Below are 21452 nucleotides of genomic sequence, written 5' to 3' on the forward strand. Positions count from 1 at the left end.
TTGTGTGTGATTAAATAAAGATGCATAGCCTACAATTGTGGCGTAACGTCAGCGCTCATTCAATGTCTATGCGTCTGCGCAAGTGAAACTGAATTTAATCATAAAGACACCTTTCTCAGCAACTTTTCTGTTCAATCAGCATAATTGGCATTACGATCCACCCGACGTTTCCCCTGTCTACCCCGTTAAACTTCAGGCTCTCGTGTTTTGCTGAATGATATTACTCAGCAGATCACCCTAGTAGATAACCAGAATTACAGTCTCTAGAATTGTAGGTCAGAATGTAATGGGCCACAGATGGTAAGCACAATTGCATTAACTTAAAACTATCTAGTCGAGTATAACCTAAAACTAGCTTAGAAACTAACTAGATTAAAATGCCACAGCCCATACTGATTTTTCCTTTTAGAATATAGATATTAAGAGAATAAATCATTATGCAAATACTTTTACTTTTAATACTTAAAGTACATTTAAAAGCAGGTACTTTTTACTTTTACTTAAGTAGGGTTGTCATTGTGGTACTTTTACTTTTACTAAAGTAAATATTTCTCTGTGTATTTGTACTTTTACTTAAGTACTGAGTTTCAATACTTCCTCCACCACTGATGCTCACAATGTCACAGTATTCCTGAGATGAGGTCTCTAGCTTGATTCTCTGCCAATGAATAAAATAAACATTAAAATGTCAACAGAGTAAATACATATATATATTAACTATGCAAATCATGATCAACACATAGTTTCCTGGTGTTATTTTGTACAATTAAGAACTTAACCATTGACAGTACGACTGAATGGTATGACAGGGGTTGAATTGTGAAATTAACGTTTCTCTGACGCCATCTAGTGCCAGAAAGCAGTACATGTCTTACCCCTGCTCTCAACTGCACAGTAAGCGGCTGAAACACTAGCAATGGGCTATAAACAGCAGAAGGCTCTCAGCCAGCTTCCTTCCTTCTGCTTTAAGGAAGCGATGTAGCAGGTTTTGTACATACATTATTATTCACAGCAGCAGCAGCAGCAAAACAAAATATAGATAAAACTCAGGCAACAATCACAGCAACAGCCACATCTGTCTGACTTAGGTGGTGACCCCTGAGTGGGAACTGCAGGGGGTTGTGCCACAACAGCTACTTGAACAGGGGGCACTATTTGAACAGGTTGTGGGACTTGAGCTGGGGGTGCTACCTGATTATCAGGTTCTTCATACTGAATAAGATACTCTGGGTAAATCTGATTCTTCTCAAAAACAACAAATATACTAGGGTTCTGTATCTTATTCACACAGCTATCAAATGCTGCAGTTTTTTCTTCATCTTTGAAAGGAGGCTTGTTGTAATCTGGATGTCCTAATGTAAAGTCTCCCACCAAAATCCGGCAAACGAACATGGATTGTGTTCCAGTCAAATCGGTGTATTGGTTAGAGTACTTTGCATCTCGGGCAAAATAAGATCCTGAAAAAGACAGCAATATCTTTAAACAACAATAATCCCACACAGTACGCTCCTATTTTATGTGAGCAGATATCTTAATCTGATCTCAATCCACCAATCACTCAGTGATTGCTACTACATAGTATACTGTACTACTGCATACTGCTTTGTTATACTGTATTAGAAGAGAGGATTATTCATTTTAACATCATAAACTCACCTCTGCCATAACTAGTTCCATTCTCGCCACACACCCTCCAGTCTATGTTTTCACGGCAGATAGCATCCACATACTCTGATTTAGTCCCATGGAAGAGAAATCTCTCAAGGACATCCCTCCCAGCTTTGGTTTCCATATCATCCTTCTGCCTATGGTATCAATATTGTATCATTACTAAAGATGTTGTTGCCTAGTTGCTTGGGAAAACTTGTTACATGACTAAGTCATTGAGCAAGTAATTATGTCAATCGGATCCATTGAAACCAAATAATCGCAACTTGATACTAGGTCATTGAGGCTAATACACAACATAATACTCTGAGAGGCCTGAACCTTAAAAATTGTGACTTGCTAGTTGCTACAGTACATAAATTATATGCATAATTTTAAATAAATTTAATTTAAATGAGTGTTACTCATTTATTTACAAACAAGATAAAAATAGTAACCTACAAATTGAAAAATTTCCACAAGGCCAGATTTTGTATTCTCTCAACGCTCAAAATGTTACAACCTGCCATGGTTTTATCGAAGCGATTGAGGACATTGGAGTATTCTGGAGATGCTGTGTCCAGCTTGATTCTCTGTAAGCGAAAGAAACTAAATAAATGTGTATCACATCCTAAAGACACACAAAAGAGTATACAAATGATATATTTCCATAAAGTATAGTGCAGAGAGGTTGTAATGTGAATCTGCATGTTCAACCAGTACCAACCAATCAGGGGTCTTGACAATACTTTTAGAAGTTTCCTTTATGTATTCAGTGTGTTGAAACTCTTTTGTCAGTGTAATGAAACCTTTCGAAACCAAACTCTTTAGTTTAGATTGTAAGTCAAGAACAGGGGTTTATGACTTAACAACAACTTGCACTTATTTATCAAGGCACCCAAAACACTTTACAGTGAAGTGGGAATCTCACTAACCACCACCAAAGTGTAGGCTAGAGCTAGGACCTGCAGTACCTCATATCCTACTGGAGGCAATAGATGAGGGTCCCAGTAATCTGGCAAAGACTCTGGGATAATAGGTGGTGCTTTGTTGCAGTATATGTCACTGGAGATACAAAAAACACACATCAATATGTATTTGATATAGATAGATAGATAGATAGTTGATTGATTGATTGATTCAATGTTGGCACACTCACCAGGCTTTCTGGATCTCTGCATTTGAGATGAACACTGGTCGTCTTCTCACGAGCCTCTGTGTTTGGGTAATGGTATTTGTTTGAAGCATATCTGTTGGGGTGTTGGTCACACAACTTTATGAACCAATGATCAGAAGCTTCACATTCCATGGAAGTTAAGTCAGGTTTATGGCTACAGCATAGTCAAAGAGTCTATGATTCTAATGTAATACATTCATCAAATTGTCCCTCATAGTCCTCTAGTTCATTGTGTATCTTCAAAATAGCATTAATGTGGGGGCGCTGTGGCACATCCGACCTGGGTCATTTCCCGATTCCACTCCATCTCTCTCTCCCACTAGCTTCCTGTCAATTTCTTCACTGTCTTATTTTAATAAAGGCAAAACCCCCCACAAATATACATAACAAATGTGGTGTACCCAAAAAACTTAGTTCATATTGATGATATCCAGCTGAAAATGTTACTGTTGTTTCACTGTTGAGATATCGCCTCTCCAGTTCATCACTTGTGATGGATAAAGATTGCTCATCACCAGCCTGCCAAAAGGGATGTGATCGTATCATACAGTATCCAGTCTATGTACAGTATAGTATAGTAGTAGCATATCATACATGGTAAAACTATTTTAATTGTCCATTTTGTAATACCTGACACAATTTTAACTGTTAACTAATTTTTGATACAATGTCAACAGACTCTGACCTCAACCACAGGTTAATCTCCAATGTGAGATCACTATTTGAGAATAACGCACCTGCATTTGCATCATCAGATGTGCTTGGCAGTCATTACCACTGAAGCCACTTGGCGAAATAACGGCAATTTTATATCAATAAATTATTTCATTATTGTCGCTGTGTGCTTGACCTTGAAGGTACAGTATGTGTAGTAAGGCTCCACTGTGCTTTGCATCATACCTACTGTAACACCCCTTAGCTTTTCTAAAACCACTGCATCGGCCTCCCCACGGCGTACTGTATGATTATCAGGATATGAAATGACCTATCCTGGGATATGATATACATGTATAAGAACCTACAACTTACCAGTGGCCCAAACTCTTTCCATCTGTCTTCTGACTCTTCCCAGTACCAAACCCACTTTGTGATGAGTGAGGAAAGTGAGAGCAGTGCTGAGGTAGTCTTGGAAAGGCGTCGAACTGTAGCCGATCCACAGGTCATTGTGTCGAAGTATAGGGGTGGGGTTCCGTCACTTCAGACAAAAGCAATAATGGCAATGATGTCTGCTATCTACTTTCATTATGCAGTTAGAGAACATCTAGGCAAGGCAAGTTTATTAATATAGTGCATTTCATACACACTGTAACTGAATGTGCTTTATAAATAAACAAAAGCAAAGAATAATTGTAAAGTATAAAATGGCAATAGCTTAAAAAAGTTTAAGAAGTAAAGAACTTGAAGTAGAATAATGAAAAGTGTATAACGAATTGTCTATTACATCCCTTACTGTTTTGTTTTGGCAGGGTTGCAGTAGTCTCGTTCTATTTCCTCATTATCGGGGAGAGAGCTAAACTGATCATCATTCCAGATCTGCCACAGGTAAGGTGTGCGGCTATGAACTTTATCACATACCGCATCTGTAGGTGTCACATGAAATATATCGTTTCACTTCTGGAAGAGGCCCAATCATTCTTGTCAAACCATCTTTGGCAATAAATGTTTCCTGGAATAAGGACACTGTAAATTTTATGTTGAATGTGTCTTGAACAGGACAGAGCGGTGAAGCAGTGGTAAATATTACGAGAAACTACGATTAATCTGACTCCCTAAAGTTTTGACCAATAATTATCAAGTAGTAGTAGAGTAGTGGCATGGCATATAAGGAGAGATATGTAAATGGTGGTAAAATTATGATTTATTAACAAATAAACCATAAGCTTAACTGTAAACATCACTTAACATTGAATGTAAGGTGAAACTCAGATAAGTCAATATACTGTAACAAAGTAACAAAAGAACAAAATAATCTTAACTAAATAACAATAACATAACCTTAACAAATTATAAATCAAGTTAGATATTAAATACATCAGGTAAAACAAAAGGAGAAAGAGAAAGAGAGAGAGAGGCCAAAGAGAGCAAGGCCTCCTCCGGAAGAGTTGAGCAGGCAGAATAGAAGAGAAGAGAAAAGAGAAAGTAAAAAGAGAAAGATAAGAAGAATAACTTAAAGGAACCGTATGTAAGAAATGTGCTTCAATTAATCATAAAATGGCCCTGATATTTCACTAGACATTAAGAAATCATGTTCATTTCAAATACTTATATCACTGACAACAGTAGTCCGGCCAGGATATTGCCTTTTAAAAAGTGAAGTTGCAGCCCTCAACTGATGTTGATGTTGTGTTTTGTCATGTCATGTTGTGTTTTGGCCTGATGCGCCACCCTCCACCTATCTACTAATCACAAAGTCAGTAGTGTTTTGGCATCCGGGTTGGCAACCTCGAGTCAGGGGGGAGGGGGAGGGGATACACCGCTCTACAGTAATTTGAAAGTGACTGCAGTACTAGTTTTGGCCACAATCTTACAAATGGTTCCTTTAACATATTAACATATACACTGTAGACGGCATTCCCCTGGAATCACCAGGGCATCACTCTTATCTGAGAGCAGGGGGTTGTGGGAGCATCTCATCAGAGAGGGCATCAAATATCCCAGGTTACGGAAACATCATATGCATTAACTTTACTGTTCTACAACTGACAATACTGTATTTCTCGCATGGAGACTTTTAAAATGATGTCAGATACGAGCAGATTATAATTTCTCTTTTGACAAATATAGTTACAGTAGAGTTCAGGTATTTTCCTGAGTTAGGCCCACAAAAGAATGACAAGAACCGAGACCAAATGGCAGCTGAAAATAGTGACTTTCTAGTTTGCATATGTATGCATAAACAGGGGTGCTGTTGATTACAAAGGTATTTGTCAATATGATACCTTTCTACTGGTTTAGGTATGCAAATTGCTGGCCTTACAACACTTAATACATAAACTAATAATAATGGCAACAGTGCATGTATATCATTGTTATTAACCACTAATCTGCATTCTTACCACATTCATTGCAGCGACCAATAAGATGCAAGCAACAGATTTCATCACCTGTTGAAAGATTCATGTCCATCAGCTTAGCCTCACACAGACCAATTATCATATTAGGTCATTGGGGAAAGTTTAAACATGTGTACTAACATCATAGGAACATTTCTGTTATCAATTTCAAAAATACAATTTCTTAAAAAAAAAAGCATCAGATGAGAAGGTCCATCTAAAATCACAAAATGTGGTAATAATTGTAGTTATATAACTCTCAAAAAGCTTGATACCACAAAGTACTTTACAGAACCTGAATGTCTGATTAAAACACATGAAAGAACAATGATTTACTGTAGGAGAACAATATCTATGATATAGGAATGGTATTTTAAGGTAGATAGCAATCGCTACTTAGACAGCGGAATCAATGCCCGTGAAGGGGCAGATAAAAGTATCTAGCCTATTTCCTACATTTTCATTAATCTTTTATGTAAACTAACATATTGGAAATTGTTAAATTCCTACTTACCGGTACCCACTGCCATTGTATTTTCCAGTTTGCATTTGAACACAGCTACTGTACTGAGTGTTGAGTTACTTTGAGTATAACCCTGACTGGTTTGTCTAGTTTTTGTTTCTCTAACAGGAAAGCAGTCAACAGTCCCGGAAGAAAAGGTATTGCACGCTTACAAATATCTCTGTTATCATTATCAGTATTGCAATGCCCGTAAAAACCTTACCCTTTCCTGTAGAAAGTCCGTAGTCCAATGACATGCCCATGACGCAGACTATACAAATTCAAATCAGTTTAATCAGCAAGGAAAATACCTGTTGGTCCGTGTCTCTTTTGTGTTGCTAAAAGATGCTGCACTGTCTGTTACCTGTCTGTTGTCTGTGTCTTGGAAAAGTCATAGGGAAAGTGCAAAGTACACACACACACACGCATGCACACTAATAAAAAGATCTGCTACTAGTACTGATATAAATAAAGATAGAACAATGTGGAAAATAATTGCACTGTGAAGAAAATGATGCACATAAACAATACCGAAGAAGTTTTTAACATGAAGACAAGACAACATAGTGCAGATAAAAGTACATAAAACATACAACATAATGTATGGGCATGTCATTACATTTTTTTAAAATACAAACAATAATCATGTCAGAAAACAATAAAAAATAAATACTGTAATTAAATGAAAATACTAAAGCCTCATATAAATATAAATACAGTAAAACATTTTTCCTGAATAGATATTCATGTATAGACATTAAAGTTATTATATAGAATGTATTGTAAGTATTCAAGGAGAGCATACACTTTTCCTTATCAGGTTATGTTTAGACTGCACATTGCACAATCTTAGTAAATTAGTTTGCTGGCCTGGTTAGTCTTAACAACAACATGAATTGTAACTTCTGTTAACAATTACATGAATTGTAACTTCTGTTAACAATTACAGTCATCCTCATCACATAACCTGTCTTAAACTTCAAGAGTGCAGTCCACTGAACCTTCATGAATTGCACCCCAAATGGATACCATAATGACCATCATGCATCTTTCCTTTCCAACCTTAACACTATTTTATACAGCTGGGAGCAGCAGTCCAAAAGAACTTCACAATTACAATAGACATCTTCACAACATCTGGGCTTAGGGGGAGGAGTCTGATGTTCCACTGGCTGAGGTTGGATATCGATGGGTTCATAGAATGATTGTGATTGTGATTGTTCATTAGGTTGGATATCGATGGTTTCATAGAATGATTCTACCTGAACATGTGGTTCCTCTCTATAAGTCTGGTCATCCTCAGTTCTGTACTTAATTAGGAATTCAGGATAAGTCTGGTTCTTCTCAAAGACAACATAAACACTTGGCCGTGCAAGATCATCCACACAGCTGTCGTAGGACACTGTTTTCTTTTCATCCTTGAAGGGAGGCCTGTAATAATCTGGTTGTCCCAAGGCATAGTCTCCTACCGTCACTTGGCACATAAACAGAAATCTCACTCCTTGTTTGTCTGTGTACTCATTGGCATATGAGGCATCTTTTGAAAAGTAGCATCCTGGAAGTGAACATGTATCATTTTAAAAGTTCAAATCTTTTTAAGTTATTACAAATTATTGTGTTGTTTATAATACACTCAAGATAATTCTCTAGATATACTAATGGTAACTGAAGATACTTACGCACCTCTCCCAAAGCGAGTGTCTGTTAAGGTGTTAAAACTGCGATCAGTGTTTCCATGACAGACGGCATCAATGTACTCTGATTCAGTGCCATGAAATAGTTGTTCCACACGCACATTCTTCCCAGTGTCATTCTTAATTTGATTCTTCTGTCTGAAACACACTGTTATTAGTGACGATTACATGTGTTTAAATAACCCCTCAGATAACTGATTACTATATCACAAACACATGGGCGTAGCTTTCATTTGGAAAGTGATGGGGAAAGGGATGTCCCTATTACTAATATACTGTATCTGTCATAGATTACACCCAGGCCCATGTGTAAGACAAATACAGTACAGGTGCTGGTCATATAATTAGAATAATATCAAAAAGTTCATTTAATTCCATTAAAAAAAAAAAGTTTCAAAAAGTGAAACTTGTATATTATATTCATTCATTACACACAGACTGATATATTTCAAATGTTTATTTCTTTTAATTTTGATGATTATAACTGACAACTAATGAAAATCCCAAATTCTCAGAAAATTAGAATATTAAGACTAAAAATATATAAAAAGGTTTTTTTTCGAAATGTTGGCCAACTGATAAGTATGAACATGAAAAGTATGAGCATGTACAGCACTCAATACTTAGTTGGGGCTCCTTTTGCCTGAATTACTGCAGCAATGTGATGTGCCATGGAGTCAATCAGTCTGTGGCACTGCTCAGGTGTTATGAGAGCCCAGGTTGCTCTTGGCCTTCAGCTCTTCTGCATTGTTGGGTCTGGCGTATCGCATCTTCCTCTTCACAATACCCCATAGATTTTCTATGGGGTTAAGGTCAGGCGAGTTTGCTGGCCAATTAAGAACAGGGATACCATGGTCCTTAAACAAGGTACTGGTAACTTTGGCACTGTGGGCAGGTGCCAAGTCCTGTTGGAAAATGAAATTTGCATCTCCATAAAGTTGGTCAGCAGCAGGAAGCATGAAGTTCTCTAAAACTTCCTGGTAGACGGCTGCGTTGACCCTGGACCTCAGAAAACACAGTGAACCAACACCAGCAGATGACATGGCACCCCAAACCATCACTGACTGTGGAAACTTTACACTGGACTTCAAGCAACATGGATTCTCCTCTCTTCCTCCAGACTCTGGGACCTTGATTTCCAAAGGAAATGCAAAATTTACTTCCATCAGAGGACATAACTTTGGACCACTCAGCAGCAGTCCAGTCCTTTTTGTCTTTAGCCCAGGTGAGACGCTTCTGACGCTGTCTCTTGTTCAAGAGTGGCTTGACACAAGGAATGCGACAGCTGAAACCCATGTCTTGCATACGTCTGTGCGTGGTGGTTCTTGAAGCACTGACTCCAACTGCTGTCCACTCTTTGTGAACCCCCCCCTCCCCTCCCCTCCCCTCCCCTTTTTAAATGGGTTTTGTTTCCTCTCCATCCTCAATCCTCTCCAGGGTGCAGTTATACCTACTGTTTATACACTTTTTTCTACCACATCTTTTCCTTCCCCTCGCCTCTCTATTAATGTGCTTGGACACAGAGCTCTGTGAGCAGCCAGCCTCTTTAGCAATGACCTTTTGTGTCTGGCCCTCCTTGTGCAAGGTGTCAATGGTCGTCTTTTGGACAAGTTCTAGACTGAAAGACCATTTAAAGGCCTTTGCAGGTGTTTTGAGTTAATTAGCTGATTAGAGTGTGGCACCAGGTGTCGTGTCTTCAATATTGAACCTTTTGACAATATTCTAATTTTTTGAGATACTAAATTTGGAATTTTCATTAGTTGTCAGTTATAATCATCTAAATGAAAAGAAATAAACACTTGAAATATATCAGTCTGTGTGGAATGAATATATACATTATACAAGTCAACTTTTTCATGATATTCTAATTATATGACCAGCACCTGTATGTTGGTTGCAACGTATAAGGGATATATCAAGCATTTGAAAAGCAAACTGGACTAAATAAATATGACATTGGAAACCCACAAGAGCAAGTGCCACTGATATGAAAGGTATACGTACAACATGAAAAACCTCCAGAGCTTCAGGTTTTGTATTCTCTCAATACTTAGGATGTCACACCTCATCATGGTTTGGTTGAACTGACTGACGATGCGCCTGTAATCTTGGGATGAAGTCTCTAACTTGATTCTCTGTGGTTTAATAGAGACTTTTCATAGGTCAAAATTGTTTCATCAAGCATACAATGGAATTTGTTTGGTCTCACAAACTTTTTCCTCTACAGGGGAATCTTTCTGTGACATTTTTTTAAAGCTTGACCTTCACAAACAAACTATAATAATATGACATTTAGGGCGCGTCCAGTCCACTTTTGCTAGTTTGACGGCAAAATAAGTGGTGAGATGCCAGGTGCATGGTTTAAAAGCGTTGTTGTTATGTTTCTTAATCAATCATGGGTGTGTTTTAATCCATTAAATGGATCCATTAAATGAATGAATGAATTAGTGACATTTGCAATTCCCTTTGAGAGCAAGGAACACAAAATCAACCGGCGCGTTCAGGTGACGAATGAGCGCATCTCTGCAAAAGGAATCTGCTTGCACCTGTGAGTGTGTATGCAACAGCAGAATTCCACTGAAACTTCCTTTGCTAAAACGTGTGTGTGTGTGACAAGCAGAGTATACACATGTCAGCACTTGCTTAGTATTTGAACTTGCAATGACTAAACAAAGTCTTACACTTTGTTTTTTACATTCACTACTGACTGACAAGGGATTACAATCAAAAATATAGCCTGAATTTTTGAATGACAGTATAAAAATCCTAAGGACATTTATTCAAGCACACCAGCAGTCTTCGCATTGCGTTGCCAGAGATTTGTTACTAAGGTTTCGCCACTGGAGCAGTTAGACTTCCTGACGGTGCGCCCCTTAAATAACACTGAACCACGCCACATTTAACTATTTAGACCTGTTTTTTCTTGGTCAGTCGCGTCAAAATAGGAATTTGTGATTATGCACCTGACCACACCTTGCTTTTTTCATTGATACGCCCTTGGGTGCACTAGGTTCACATAGCATGGGTGTAACAGAGGTCGTAATTCGTCTGCCGCTCACGGCCCTCGAACCCACCACCTCAACACACACCGGCATGGGAGTTGAACGCTCTATCCACTGAGCTAAAAGCCCAGGCTTCCAACTCAGCGGTTAGAAGCATTCTTAAGGTTAGGGGTGTGAGGATTTACACGCGCAACTAGCATGCTAGCTCAGTTAGCCTCTGTTACATGGGCACCTGGCGGAATAATAATTATTGTGCTGAGCTCAAACTAGCAAAACACTTGCGTCACACCAGGCCCCTTTATGCACTGGGTGTAACACAGGGCCTGTGATCTGTGAGTATATGAAAGCTCTTATTGAACAGAGAAATACTCCAGAAATGGGTGTTCCTGGCATCCATGTTGGAGAGGCCTTACCTCATATCCTGTCCCAGGCAGCAGGGAGTAATTCCAGTGCTGTGGGACTGAACTAAGAAAGTTTGAATGTATCCTTTTGGCATATTTTTCACTGAAATAAAAACAAACAATAACAACACATTGAATTTATATTTCAAGGCACCCAAAGCGCTTCACAGTGAAGGGGGAACCTCACTAACCACGTCCAAACAAGGCTCTATTCAATAGATCATTTAAACTGAAAAAGTGATAATGATTAGCAGGGTTGGGTAGTAAGGGATTACATGTAATCTGGATTATATCAGATTTAGGGTTGGGTATCGTTTGGGTTTTAACCGATACCGATGCTAAATCAATAGGGGAGAGCCGGGACGATTGAAACACGGGACGAATGAAACAATCCAGTTTTCTCCGAGTGTAATGATGATAGATCGACGTCCTTCGGTCAAAACATAGAGCATGTTAACCTCCTTCTATCAGCCAAATATCTTCCTGCTATGTCATTTTATCACGGAGTTACTGGTGATAAACAAGTTTTGATGTGCAAAAGTAAACTTTATTAGTGGTTACATTTTTTCGATTATCAATGAGTGTTTTTCATTTAAAGGTTTGACTTAATGCTTATTCAGTAGACCATTTAGTGTTCTCTACAATCCCAGACTTTCATATCGCATGCTTGTTTACATGGAAAGCAAAACAAGCTATAGTGACATATGTCTGTGTTGGGACGATTGAAACACGTGTTTCAATCGTCCTGACCAGGCTGTAACTCCATGTATTTTAATTAAATGCACAAATATCTGTGTTTAAACAATCATCTATGGAGGTGAGACATGGAAAAATAGTTTTAGGAAGATGAAAATACATTTGGGCCCACCAGGTAGGGGGTCGAGTTTTCCCATGTTATCCTATGGAGACTGACGGCAGGTGGGTCGTTAGCCTACTTATTTGGATGTGCAGTGGCCTAACCCACGTAAAAACCTAGTGAACGACATTTTCAACTATATAAACATGATATAAATGGGAAAGCTTACTGTTCTAGCGATAAACATGGCAGAATCATCCACAGGGCATGATATTTCAAAAAACGCTTCATACACGCTTCACGATGATGGCAATGAGTTGTTAACAGACATGCACAAAGACGTATAGCCCTGCAACAATCTATCTAAAATAAAACCTTTTGGGAGTACCATTCATGATATGTAGTAAAATGTCGAAGTTGTTGGACGTTTATATGGCTTAAACTGTATGTTTCATTCGTCCCCTTATGTTGTTTCAACTGTCCCGACCAGGAGGGACGAATGAAACATTACGCACGTCCCACTTTTGTTGTAATAATTCCTGAACGGTTTTGTTCAAAGCTGAAAATGCATCTGTATTTGACAGAGGACAGATGTATTGTAGGTTACTAGTGACCAAATATTAGATTTCAGTGTGGTACGATGGCTTTGTAAATTGCGTTTAATTAAAAAGTGTTCCCGGCTCTCCCCTACTTTTAAAACGGTGCCGGTGCCGAAACGGTGCCTGAACCGGTACTTTGTTTTTAAATTAAAATGGTCTAAAGCATGAATTGCTTTTTTTTTTTTTTATTGATAATACGAATTTGAACATGAAATTAAACTGTTATATTCAATTTACTATCAATAATCTCATTGCTCACATAATACATTTAAATGTTAAAACAGCTTTCCATGGATGCACACACAATGGTAAGCTCTGCTTTCAAGTTTACCCAGTGTAGGCGGTTTGCCATAAGGTATGTTAAAACCGCTTGCCTTAGAACTGCCAAGTCATGGACAACGGCATTTGCAAGCAAGCTATCTAACAGGGACTCTACTTTCCAGTTAATTCAGTGTGTTCCCAAATGCTTCAAGAAATTTCATGTCTTCCCCCATAACACGCAATAGTTTTGAACATATTAGGCTACATTATGTCGGTGTTGAAGTGTTTAGATTCCCAGCGCTAGTAGTAGGCATTTTAACAGCAACTATGGCTATGCGCTAACACCCGTCAGCTGAGTTTGATTAGCGATAACGTATGCTACGAGATGGTTCCTTAGCCTCTTTGACAGCTCAGTGACATCAGGTATGTAACCTATTTATGTTTTTGCCAGCTAACTTTTAACATGATCTCCATATTCATTGTGATGCTGCTATATGGGCCTCATGCACATTAAAGATTAATATCATGCCATTGCGTTGTTTAGAATTCACCTTACAACTTTGCTGATAACATTTCAAATAAATGCCAGTTAGCGCATTAGCAAGGATATTGTGTAAGGTATACTGTTGATGTTGTTTCATAGCCTTTTGGTTGCGTGTAGTTATGACCCACTGCCAACTATTTCGAATGAAGTTCACTGGAAGTAGCTAAAGCCAGCTCCAAAAGTCGCTAAATGTCGCCAGATGACGTCACGCGCTAATTTGCATATTAATTACGTCAGCACGTCGTACCCCCCGACCCCCGCCCCCCCAAAAAACGGTAATGGCCCTTCAATTCCCTTTTACTCCTGTTTGCGTTTCTCCTACTCATATGGGCAGCTTTAAGAGCCTAGTTTAAATATATTTGATTTCATATACTTGTATATTTATTGATAGGCTACACTTTACTTTCTGTAGCCTATCATCTAGACTACACTAGCATCAGGTGGCTGAAAAGCAGTCATTTCCAACCTATTCACTGCTGCATCTGCTTTGCACTGCTTGAAGTCTGATTATAATGTGACCATAGGGTAGCCTACACGCAATGTACCCTTACGGCAATGCCTATAATTTGGATATATTTAGGCTACATAATATAGGCTTAAATGTCACTCTGACAGAGCGATAGATTTTTTTTTTTTTATTATTCAGCCGACAGTCCTGCATCAACTTGCATTGACAACATTGAATCTAGGCCTACATAGCCTAAACAAATGCTATAGGTTTTACTAACATTCACTGCTTTGCTTGTGAATGAAGTTGCAGGCTAGCCTACTTCCTTTGTTCAATTGTTGAACGATGCTGGCAAGCGTGTCCCTGTTTCCCTGTCATCATGTCATTGCTCTCGTCTCGTTGACTCTTTTGTTGTAATTTCAGCCGAAGTTGCTGCACCTTCCAATGAGCATTGTCTGAGCTTAGATCTATAGAACATCTACTTCCTTGTGATAAAATGGGCTGATACTATATAGGCCAGTCATTCCTTTTATAATCATGGGGCAACGCTTTGGGCAAATTCGCGATGTAATTCACTAACGAAACAGGCATGAGAGGGGAGATTTTCTGACGTTTCAACAACGAAACAGAGTTTGGCTAACCTGACCCTAGCCAGATGAATTTCGCTCCGCCTAGCTCCACTCATCCATCTGGAACCGATCCATTGAAGTGTTGCTTCAGAAGGCTGGGCCTAATCAAAAAATGCTTGCATATGATTGAATAAGCCACTTGTCCGTCATCTATTGACGTGCTACTTCAACCACACACATCGAAGCCAACCCGTGACGCTAATAACAGTGTCACAGTCGCTTCTACGCTATGTCACATCTATGAAACTCCCGCCCTGTGTCCTGATTGGCTGAACCATAAAGTCGGTTGCAGAAATCACTCTCAATGGAAGAGGTCCCAGATGGATGTGAGTGAAGCTAGGCAGAGCTAAACGGAACGAAATTCATCTGGCTAGGGTCAGGTTAGAGTTTGGCATCTTTGCGAGAAGATTTTTCTCGCGCTTTAAGCTGCTGCTGCAGTCAGCCTGGGCAAACCGAAGGATAACGCATAGAGAAAACAAAAGTCGCCAGACACACGAAAAAGTCGCCAGATTTGTTGTCAGTCGCTAGATATACTTTTCAGTCGCCAGAGACGGCCAAAAGTCGCTAAATTGGCAACACTGTCTGCTTGATTTTGACAGGAGCTCGTGATATCTTTAAAGTAAGCTGCTTGGGCTCATGCAAGCTGTCACTGTCCACTCGCCTATGTGGTGCACCCCTCTGAAATACATCCAGTGTTTATGTTAGCTAACTGTATTTGGATGTGTTGCTATCAGAGCAAAATACAAAAACGCGATTAACTTTAATTTGATTACACATTTTTTTTTTTTGTAGGCCTAATCTGGGTTGATTACAGTTACTTGATTTTTGTAATCTGATTAGGGTTGGGCACCAAAACACGGTTCTAATATGGCACCGGTGCCGACGCAAACGGTAGTAACTGCATCGAATAACAACGTGGATTTCGGTGCCTCATTTCGGTGCATTGTTACAATGCAACTTTTTTATGATAGCTTAACTAAAAGATAATTTTTTAGATTTTTTTTTTCACACAGATCTCTGTTTCTCAATCTCTGTTTCTCAATTTCACCGAATACTGTCGTTTCAGAAACAAATGAAAACAACCTATCTAGCTGGAGTTGCTGCAACCAACGGCTAGAGCTGCCAGGCAGTTACAGTGCTTCACTCTAGGGGCATGAACATGGGAGCTCATGAATATGCCCCCAGAATGTAACACTGTAGCTGTAGCAACTCTAGATAGGTATAGAGCCGCCCTTACAAAAATTAAATTTGTTTGCAGCAGATTTGTAGCAAACATGTGGGTGATTTGTGGGAAACAAATGAGTTCACTAGAAAATATTGCCAGAAGTTTGCCAATGTTGGCCACTACAGGCAAACTTCCAGCAAAGTTCTGGCAACAAATGAGAAGTGGCAAATGTGTTCGCCGGTGATTTGCCAGCAAACTTAGCCAATAATGGCAAACTTCCAGTGAACTTCTGGTGGCAAACCTAATTTGCATATGCCATTGCTGCAAATTTGCTGTAACTTTGCCAAAAGTTAACCACAACTGTTTGCCAGAAACCTAATTTACATGTGAAAATATGACCTTGCCGCAAATTTGCAGCAACTGTTTACCAGAATCCTGAAATTTCTGTAAGGGTGATTGTTTCAGGGTTTTTTTTTCTTTCTTAACGACAGTCTCGAGAAACACCGATCTATCTGAAAAATCGCCAGAATTCTCTTTTAGATGAATTTGACTACATTCACAGAAATACTATTTAGATTGAATCCTTAAAGAAATCCTCTATCACCAGGAATTTAACATCTCTCCATATAATTTTCTTCTCCTTTTTTCCTACTTTCTACACTTAAACAACACATGTATTTGTGCTATGGCCACCTAATTAGCTTGTGCAAAATGATTCAAAAGGATCCTCTCTCAAAAGACCCTGTATAGGTAGTCAGTTGTTGTGTTGAGTGTATGGTTTACCAGACTTTTTGTACTTCTGCCGGTGAGATCAACACTGGACGTCTTCTAACTAGCCTTTTCATTTCTGTGATCTGATTGGTTTGAATCATATCTGAAAAGGGGGTGGGGGGTGAGAGGAACATTACAAAGAAGTTGACACGAGTATTAGGTAAAGAAGAAAACAAGCACTTTAAAGTTTTATGAACCATACAGATATACAGTATATATTGTTCACCATATTAGCATACCACCAGTAACACTCACCCTTAAAACTGAGGATGTACCTGTTCTCCCCACGAGCAAACTGAACGAATGGCTCTCCTTCTTGATATTTTCGTTCCAGCTTCTCACCTGTTATATTCAAATTGTCTGCTTTGCCCTCCTGCAAAAGAAATTACATTGCCAAAGTATAAAGACACAGGATCTAATGAGCACAGTAAATAGTAGCCTACCCCATCAAGATAGTAGCTATTTATTCAAGGGTTTTATTTTGCCTTTGTTGTTGCTTGTTTTGCTCTAAAACTTGTTTTTTAGAAAAGTGCTCAATAAATAAAGATTATTATTATAATATTATGAAACTATACAATTCTTACATACAGTATAGTACAACATTTAATATCTAATGAGCATGATAGTGTTAAGGGTAGTTTATGACTTGACTCCTTACAGGTGAAGCATACTCTATCCACTGGTCCTCTGCGAACTCCCAGTACCAGGCCCACGTTGTGACGAGCAGCGAGACAGTGTGAAACTCTGGTGATGTTACGGACAGGCGGCGCACCTCAGATGACCCACAACGCATCAGGTCAAAGTCCACAGGTGGGGTGCCGTCACTTTAAAACACAACAGGGATGTTACATGGATGTTACAATAACAGGCTCTCCCTGGAATCCCCCTTCCTGACATACTGTATACAGTATATTCCATATATCCCTGCCTCCTGATCACATGATTGACTTCAATGCAGTTACAATACCCTTGGTTGGCTCCATCAGACATTCACCATGTTCAATGAAGGCATATTAGGATTGGTGACATTCCAGTGTTATCAATCAAGAGTGGCAGTAATGAGATCAGTCACATGCAACTGGGTTTGGTAAAAGACACTCTGTAGGAGGGAGGAGGTTGAAGTAAAAATGAACAACCCCTGCCGTAACATACTGATGGAGTTCAGATTTAGACTTACTGCTTTGTCTTGACAGGGTTGCAGTAGTCTTTCTCTATTTCTTCATTGTTTGGAAAAGCTCTCCATTGTTTACCCACCCTTCTCTGCCACTGGTAGGGCATGCTGCTGTGGACCTTATCACACTGACCTAATTCAATTGGGTTTAAACGCAGGCACACATAGTTTTTCATTCAGAACCAATAAAATGAATCAAGCTATAGATTAACTATCTTAGAGGGAATACATAGGCTTTAGGGTTTACAAACACACACAGACTGTCAGAGAGAGAGACTGCCCCAAGTCCAGTAATTAACTTTTAGCAATGTACAGAACATGAGGGCATATTGCAAAGTGAATAAGATAACATCATAATCTTTTACAGAGTTACTGTAAAGAAGGCTGACAGGTTGCCAAAGTGACCTAGTTGTAGCGCCAAAGAAGCAGCATACCGTCCACACTGCAGCGATGAATAAGATGCATTTGACAAATGCCATCACTCCCTGAAGATTGCGAAAGTGAAGATATGATTGTTATTTCTGAACCTTATTGCAAAAAGGTATCTAGAATTGTAAATACTATGTATTACATTTTACAAGCACAATGTGCATAAAAGGTTAGTGTGCATATGTTTCTTTGTAGAGCATTTGGAGAATACACATCTTTTTAATAGTGTATTTTAATTGGACACCCTTACCTGAACTGTTTTGGTTCGCCTGAAAAACAGAAGCATTGGCTGCTGAATTGCTGAGTGTGGGCATCTGCTATTTAAGATAATAATACAAATGGCATAGCTCAGTAGCTCATATATACATTGAGGATCTACATATAGTTTATATAATTAAAATTATAGATGTAGCAGAAGCAAAACCACATCATTGCATAAGAAGTAACTGACTGATGACCATAGTGGTGGACAAAACTGTACACTGATTGGTCACACACTCTTGCATCACTGAAACAAACCATGCCATAATAGCAAATGCTAACTGACTAAAGCTAAGGTGACCCTATGCCTGGTCTTATCAGGCAGGTTTATACTTTCTTTAACCATCTACCACTCAATATAGTAGGTTGGTACAAATGGTGTGTGAGAGAAGGTGGATTAATTCCGACAGTGATGTTGGGCGAGGGATGCCAAGAGGTTTGGCGAAAAGTCTGTGTACAAAAATAGCATGAAAGTTTAAAACAATTAAAAAAGAGTATGTGCCTCTCTGGCCTTACCAGACGAGGAGCTGGTTGAGGAGGGTCCTGGTGAGGATGTGGTTTAGGTGATAAATTAAGAGGTGGTTGAGGTGGTGGCTCATCTTGGAATAGCAGTACAGATATCTCGTTTTCCTTCAATCCTTTTAAGCCAAACTGTTTCAGGACCCACATATTATGTGGTGAGTGTAAATCATGAGAAAAAGGGCATCTGTGAATAAATTATAAATTTAATTATCAGCCATTGTCGTATTTTGATTAAGCCTGTATAGCTGAAGACTAAAATCTTTTCATTGAAGTTTTCTTTTATTCTTGGACTAGGCCTAATCCATGTGGGGAACCAGCCCGGGAATGTTTTGAGATTTTTAGACAGCAATTCATGATTGGCTGACGGCAGATGCAAATACGCCACATGTTGTACCCAGGATCTGTAAAATCCCCTTTCACTGTGCAACACGTGCTGACAGCAGCCTTAATGGCCAACTAAAGAATCATGCCAACCAAAGAAGCAAACATCAACAACAAAGCATCCTTTCGTGAGCAACAAGTAGACTTCTTTAGCAAGTGTGTATGCCCTGTTAATGCAGGCTCTAACTAAAGCCACACTGAATGTCTGTCTGAAAGACCACCATCACAGACTCATTTGATTTTGTAAATTTAAAAAGCAATAATGAAACTATGAGGATGAGAATACCATAGACTTCCTGAGTATGACTCCTATAACTACTCCAGAAATGTGGTAGTAGTAAAAAGAAATTGGAATTACCATCTTAACAGAGTATAGACATCATACAAGGCAACATTACAGTCTGAAACTTTAAAATGGGTGTCAGTGAGAGTGAGAAATAAATAAAACATAAAACATAAACATACAGTGTACACAGTCAGATGACTGTGGCATGACTTCCTTTCTCTCATATCTGATCTGGCATTAATCCAACATGGCAGTCAGTCAGCTCCTGGCCACATTCAGTAGTTTCTTGTTTAAAGTTGAGTAAAAGCAACACCATGGAAAAATTGATATCTGTGCACTAAGCACTAGCACTAAGACGGTACCCAATTCATAAAAAAAACAACTGAAAGGGTCATGAACGCATTGGCAATGTTGAATGCTATTGCTTAAAATCTCAGATAAATGAAATCTATTCTTACCCAGTATCATTACAGGATCCTAACATGTAACCTTTACACATGTGCAAGCGTTTACAACCCAAGCAGTCTGGCGTTTCGCAGAGAGAAATGTTGCTTCTGGCCGTCACAAACATTCGCCCGCCAAGACAGACCTCTTTAAAAGTGTCAGGGTTCTCTGAGATGATCCTTTTGAGCTCCTGCAGGGGTTCCAGCCCCGTGTCCTCAAGATCTTCATACAAAATCATGCCTCCTTTACCGCATATCGCCCTGAGTATGTCTGTCTTTGCCATCTTTTTATTGGTGTAAGCTTTGAATGCTCCAACACCTTACAGTACATGAGCATTCATGTTCTGTCTCAAATATTTCTGCCTGCTTGCTCACCTACTACCTGTGGCATGCTGTGAATTTGGTATTATTCCTGAATGTGGTGGTGATACTGGTTGAACTTGTTTGGATGCTCTTGACAGTAACTTGCTTGACATCCTTGAAACTATGTTTTTAGTGAGAGTTTATGCTACCAAGTTTTGGTAGTAAGGTCTTCAAAGGTGAATTAGGTCCTTAAGATTAGATTATATTAGATTCAACTTTATTGTCATTACGTAGAGTGCAAGTACAAAGACAACGAAATGCAGTTTGTGTCTATCCAGAAGTGTAAAAAACAGAAAATGTGAATGTGATGTACAAAGTATAGACAAGTGGTGCATAGACAAGACAAGATATACTGTATAGTGCAGTGTAGACAGCAGTACAGTTGGTTTACACTCTACAACTAGAGTGACTCGAGTGTCACTGCTTGGATGGGGAAAAACATACCTTTGCCATACGACTATTATATAGTTATTACTACTAACTAGTTACTAACCCCTAACACTAAAGAAGTGAGAGAGCAGTTATGTGAGGATGGAATTAATAACTATAGTGATATGTCAAATATCATTTGTGTTACAACCTGGTACATTAATGAAGTCAAATAGCACCAAAGACCACCATCTACAGTTCTATATTTTCCGCCTTGACATTAAAGAATTATAACTTGTGCAGCATTGCACTGTCTCTCCCTACAAGCTTTACACTTGGCTTGACTCATTCTCATAGATAGGGGTACTGATTGAAAGAGGTTTTGGTTATGTTTCCAAGCTCATATTCACTTTGAAATCTGGTTCTCTTTAGCCGGAGATTGTTTTTTTCATGTTCTAGTTCTGTTGTCTTATACACTTTACAACTAGATGTACCGCATAGCGGTACAAAATATGACCGCCGCTCAGTCCTGTACATC

At 39.0% G+C, this 21452-nt stretch overlaps 2 protein-coding genes across 11 annotated transcripts; both read right to left on the reverse strand.

The window, feature by feature from the left end:
• Nucleotides 1-740: 740 nt before the first annotated feature.
• LOC121697669 (protein mono-ADP-ribosyltransferase PARP12-like) lies at nucleotides 741-4985 on the reverse strand. Of its 2 annotated transcripts, XM_042079309.1 has the most exons (9): nucleotides 4351-4985; nucleotides 4275-4283; nucleotides 3854-4019; nucleotides 3226-3343; nucleotides 2807-2897; nucleotides 2622-2712; nucleotides 2110-2240; nucleotides 1657-1805; nucleotides 741-1457 (listed from the first exon to the last, which is right to left on the reverse strand). In XM_042079309.1, exons 3-9 carry the CDS (start codon nucleotides 3986-3988, stop codon nucleotides 1003-1005), a joined length of 1170 nt encoding a protein of 389 aa, XP_041935243.1. In that variant the 5' UTR covers nucleotides 3989-4019; nucleotides 4275-4283; nucleotides 4351-4985; the 3' UTR covers nucleotides 741-1002. The 2 variants fall into 2 exon arrangements, with proteins under 2 accessions (XP_041935243.1, XP_041935244.1); XM_042079310.1 differs by lacking the exons at nucleotides 4275-4283; nucleotides 4351-4985 and having other exon boundaries at nucleotides 3854-4268.
• LOC121697647 (zinc finger CCCH-type antiviral protein 1-like) lies at nucleotides 4350-20581 on the reverse strand. 9 transcript variants are annotated; one of them, XR_006026509.1, is made up of 14 exons: nucleotides 20198-20564; nucleotides 19067-19256; nucleotides 18540-18606; nucleotides 18295-18345; nucleotides 17867-17993; nucleotides 17348-17513; nucleotides 16945-17062; nucleotides 16702-16792; nucleotides 11489-11579; nucleotides 10078-10208; nucleotides 8063-8211; nucleotides 6392-7934; nucleotides 5881-5928; nucleotides 4350-4404 (listed from the first exon to the last, which is right to left on the reverse strand). XR_006026509.1 is itself a non-coding variant. In XM_042079261.1 (12 exons), exons 1-12 carry the CDS (start codon nucleotides 20464-20466, stop codon nucleotides 7420-7422), a joined length of 1917 nt encoding a protein of 638 aa, XP_041935195.1. In that variant the 5' UTR covers nucleotides 20467-20564; the 3' UTR covers nucleotides 6652-7419. The 9 variants fall into 9 exon arrangements, 6 of the variants coding, with proteins under 6 accessions (XP_041935195.1, XP_041935194.1, XP_041935196.1 ...); XR_006026507.1 differs by lacking the exon at nucleotides 5881-5928; XR_006026508.1 differs by having other exon boundaries at nucleotides 5881-7934.
• Between the last annotated feature and the right edge of the window lie 871 nt (nucleotides 20582-21452).

The sequence above is a fragment of the Alosa sapidissima genome, chromosome 22 (assembly GCF_018492685.1).
Source record: "Alosa sapidissima isolate fAloSap1 chromosome 22, fAloSap1.pri, whole genome shotgun sequence".
Lineage (NCBI taxonomy): Eukaryota > Metazoa > Chordata > Actinopteri > Clupeiformes > Clupeidae > Alosa > Alosa sapidissima.

Coding starts and splice junctions, on each gene's coding strand:
- LOC121697669 (XM_042079309.1), bottom strand. CDS start 3,988: ATGACCTGTGGATCGGCTACAGTTCGACGCCTTTCCAAGACTACCTCA. Junction 2,241..2,621: donor TGCCTCCAGTAGGATATGAG/GTACTGCAGGTC, acceptor TTTCGCTTACAG/AGAATCAAGCTGGACACAGC. Junction 1,458..1,656: donor TGGAACTAGTTATGGCAGAG/GTGAGTTTATGA, acceptor TGTCTTTTTCAG/GATCTTATTTTGCCCGAGAT.
- LOC121697647 (XM_042079260.1), bottom strand. CDS start 20,466: ATGGCAAAGACAGACATACTCAGGGCGATATGCGGTAAAGGAGGCATG. Junction 16,793..16,944: donor GTACATCCTCAGTTTTAAGG/GTGAGTGTTACT, acceptor CCCCCTTTTCAG/ATATGATTCAAACCAATCAG. Junction 11,580..16,701: donor GCAGAAGTACAAAAAGTCTG/GTAAACCATACA, acceptor TTTTTATTTCAG/TGAAAAATATGCCAAAAGGA.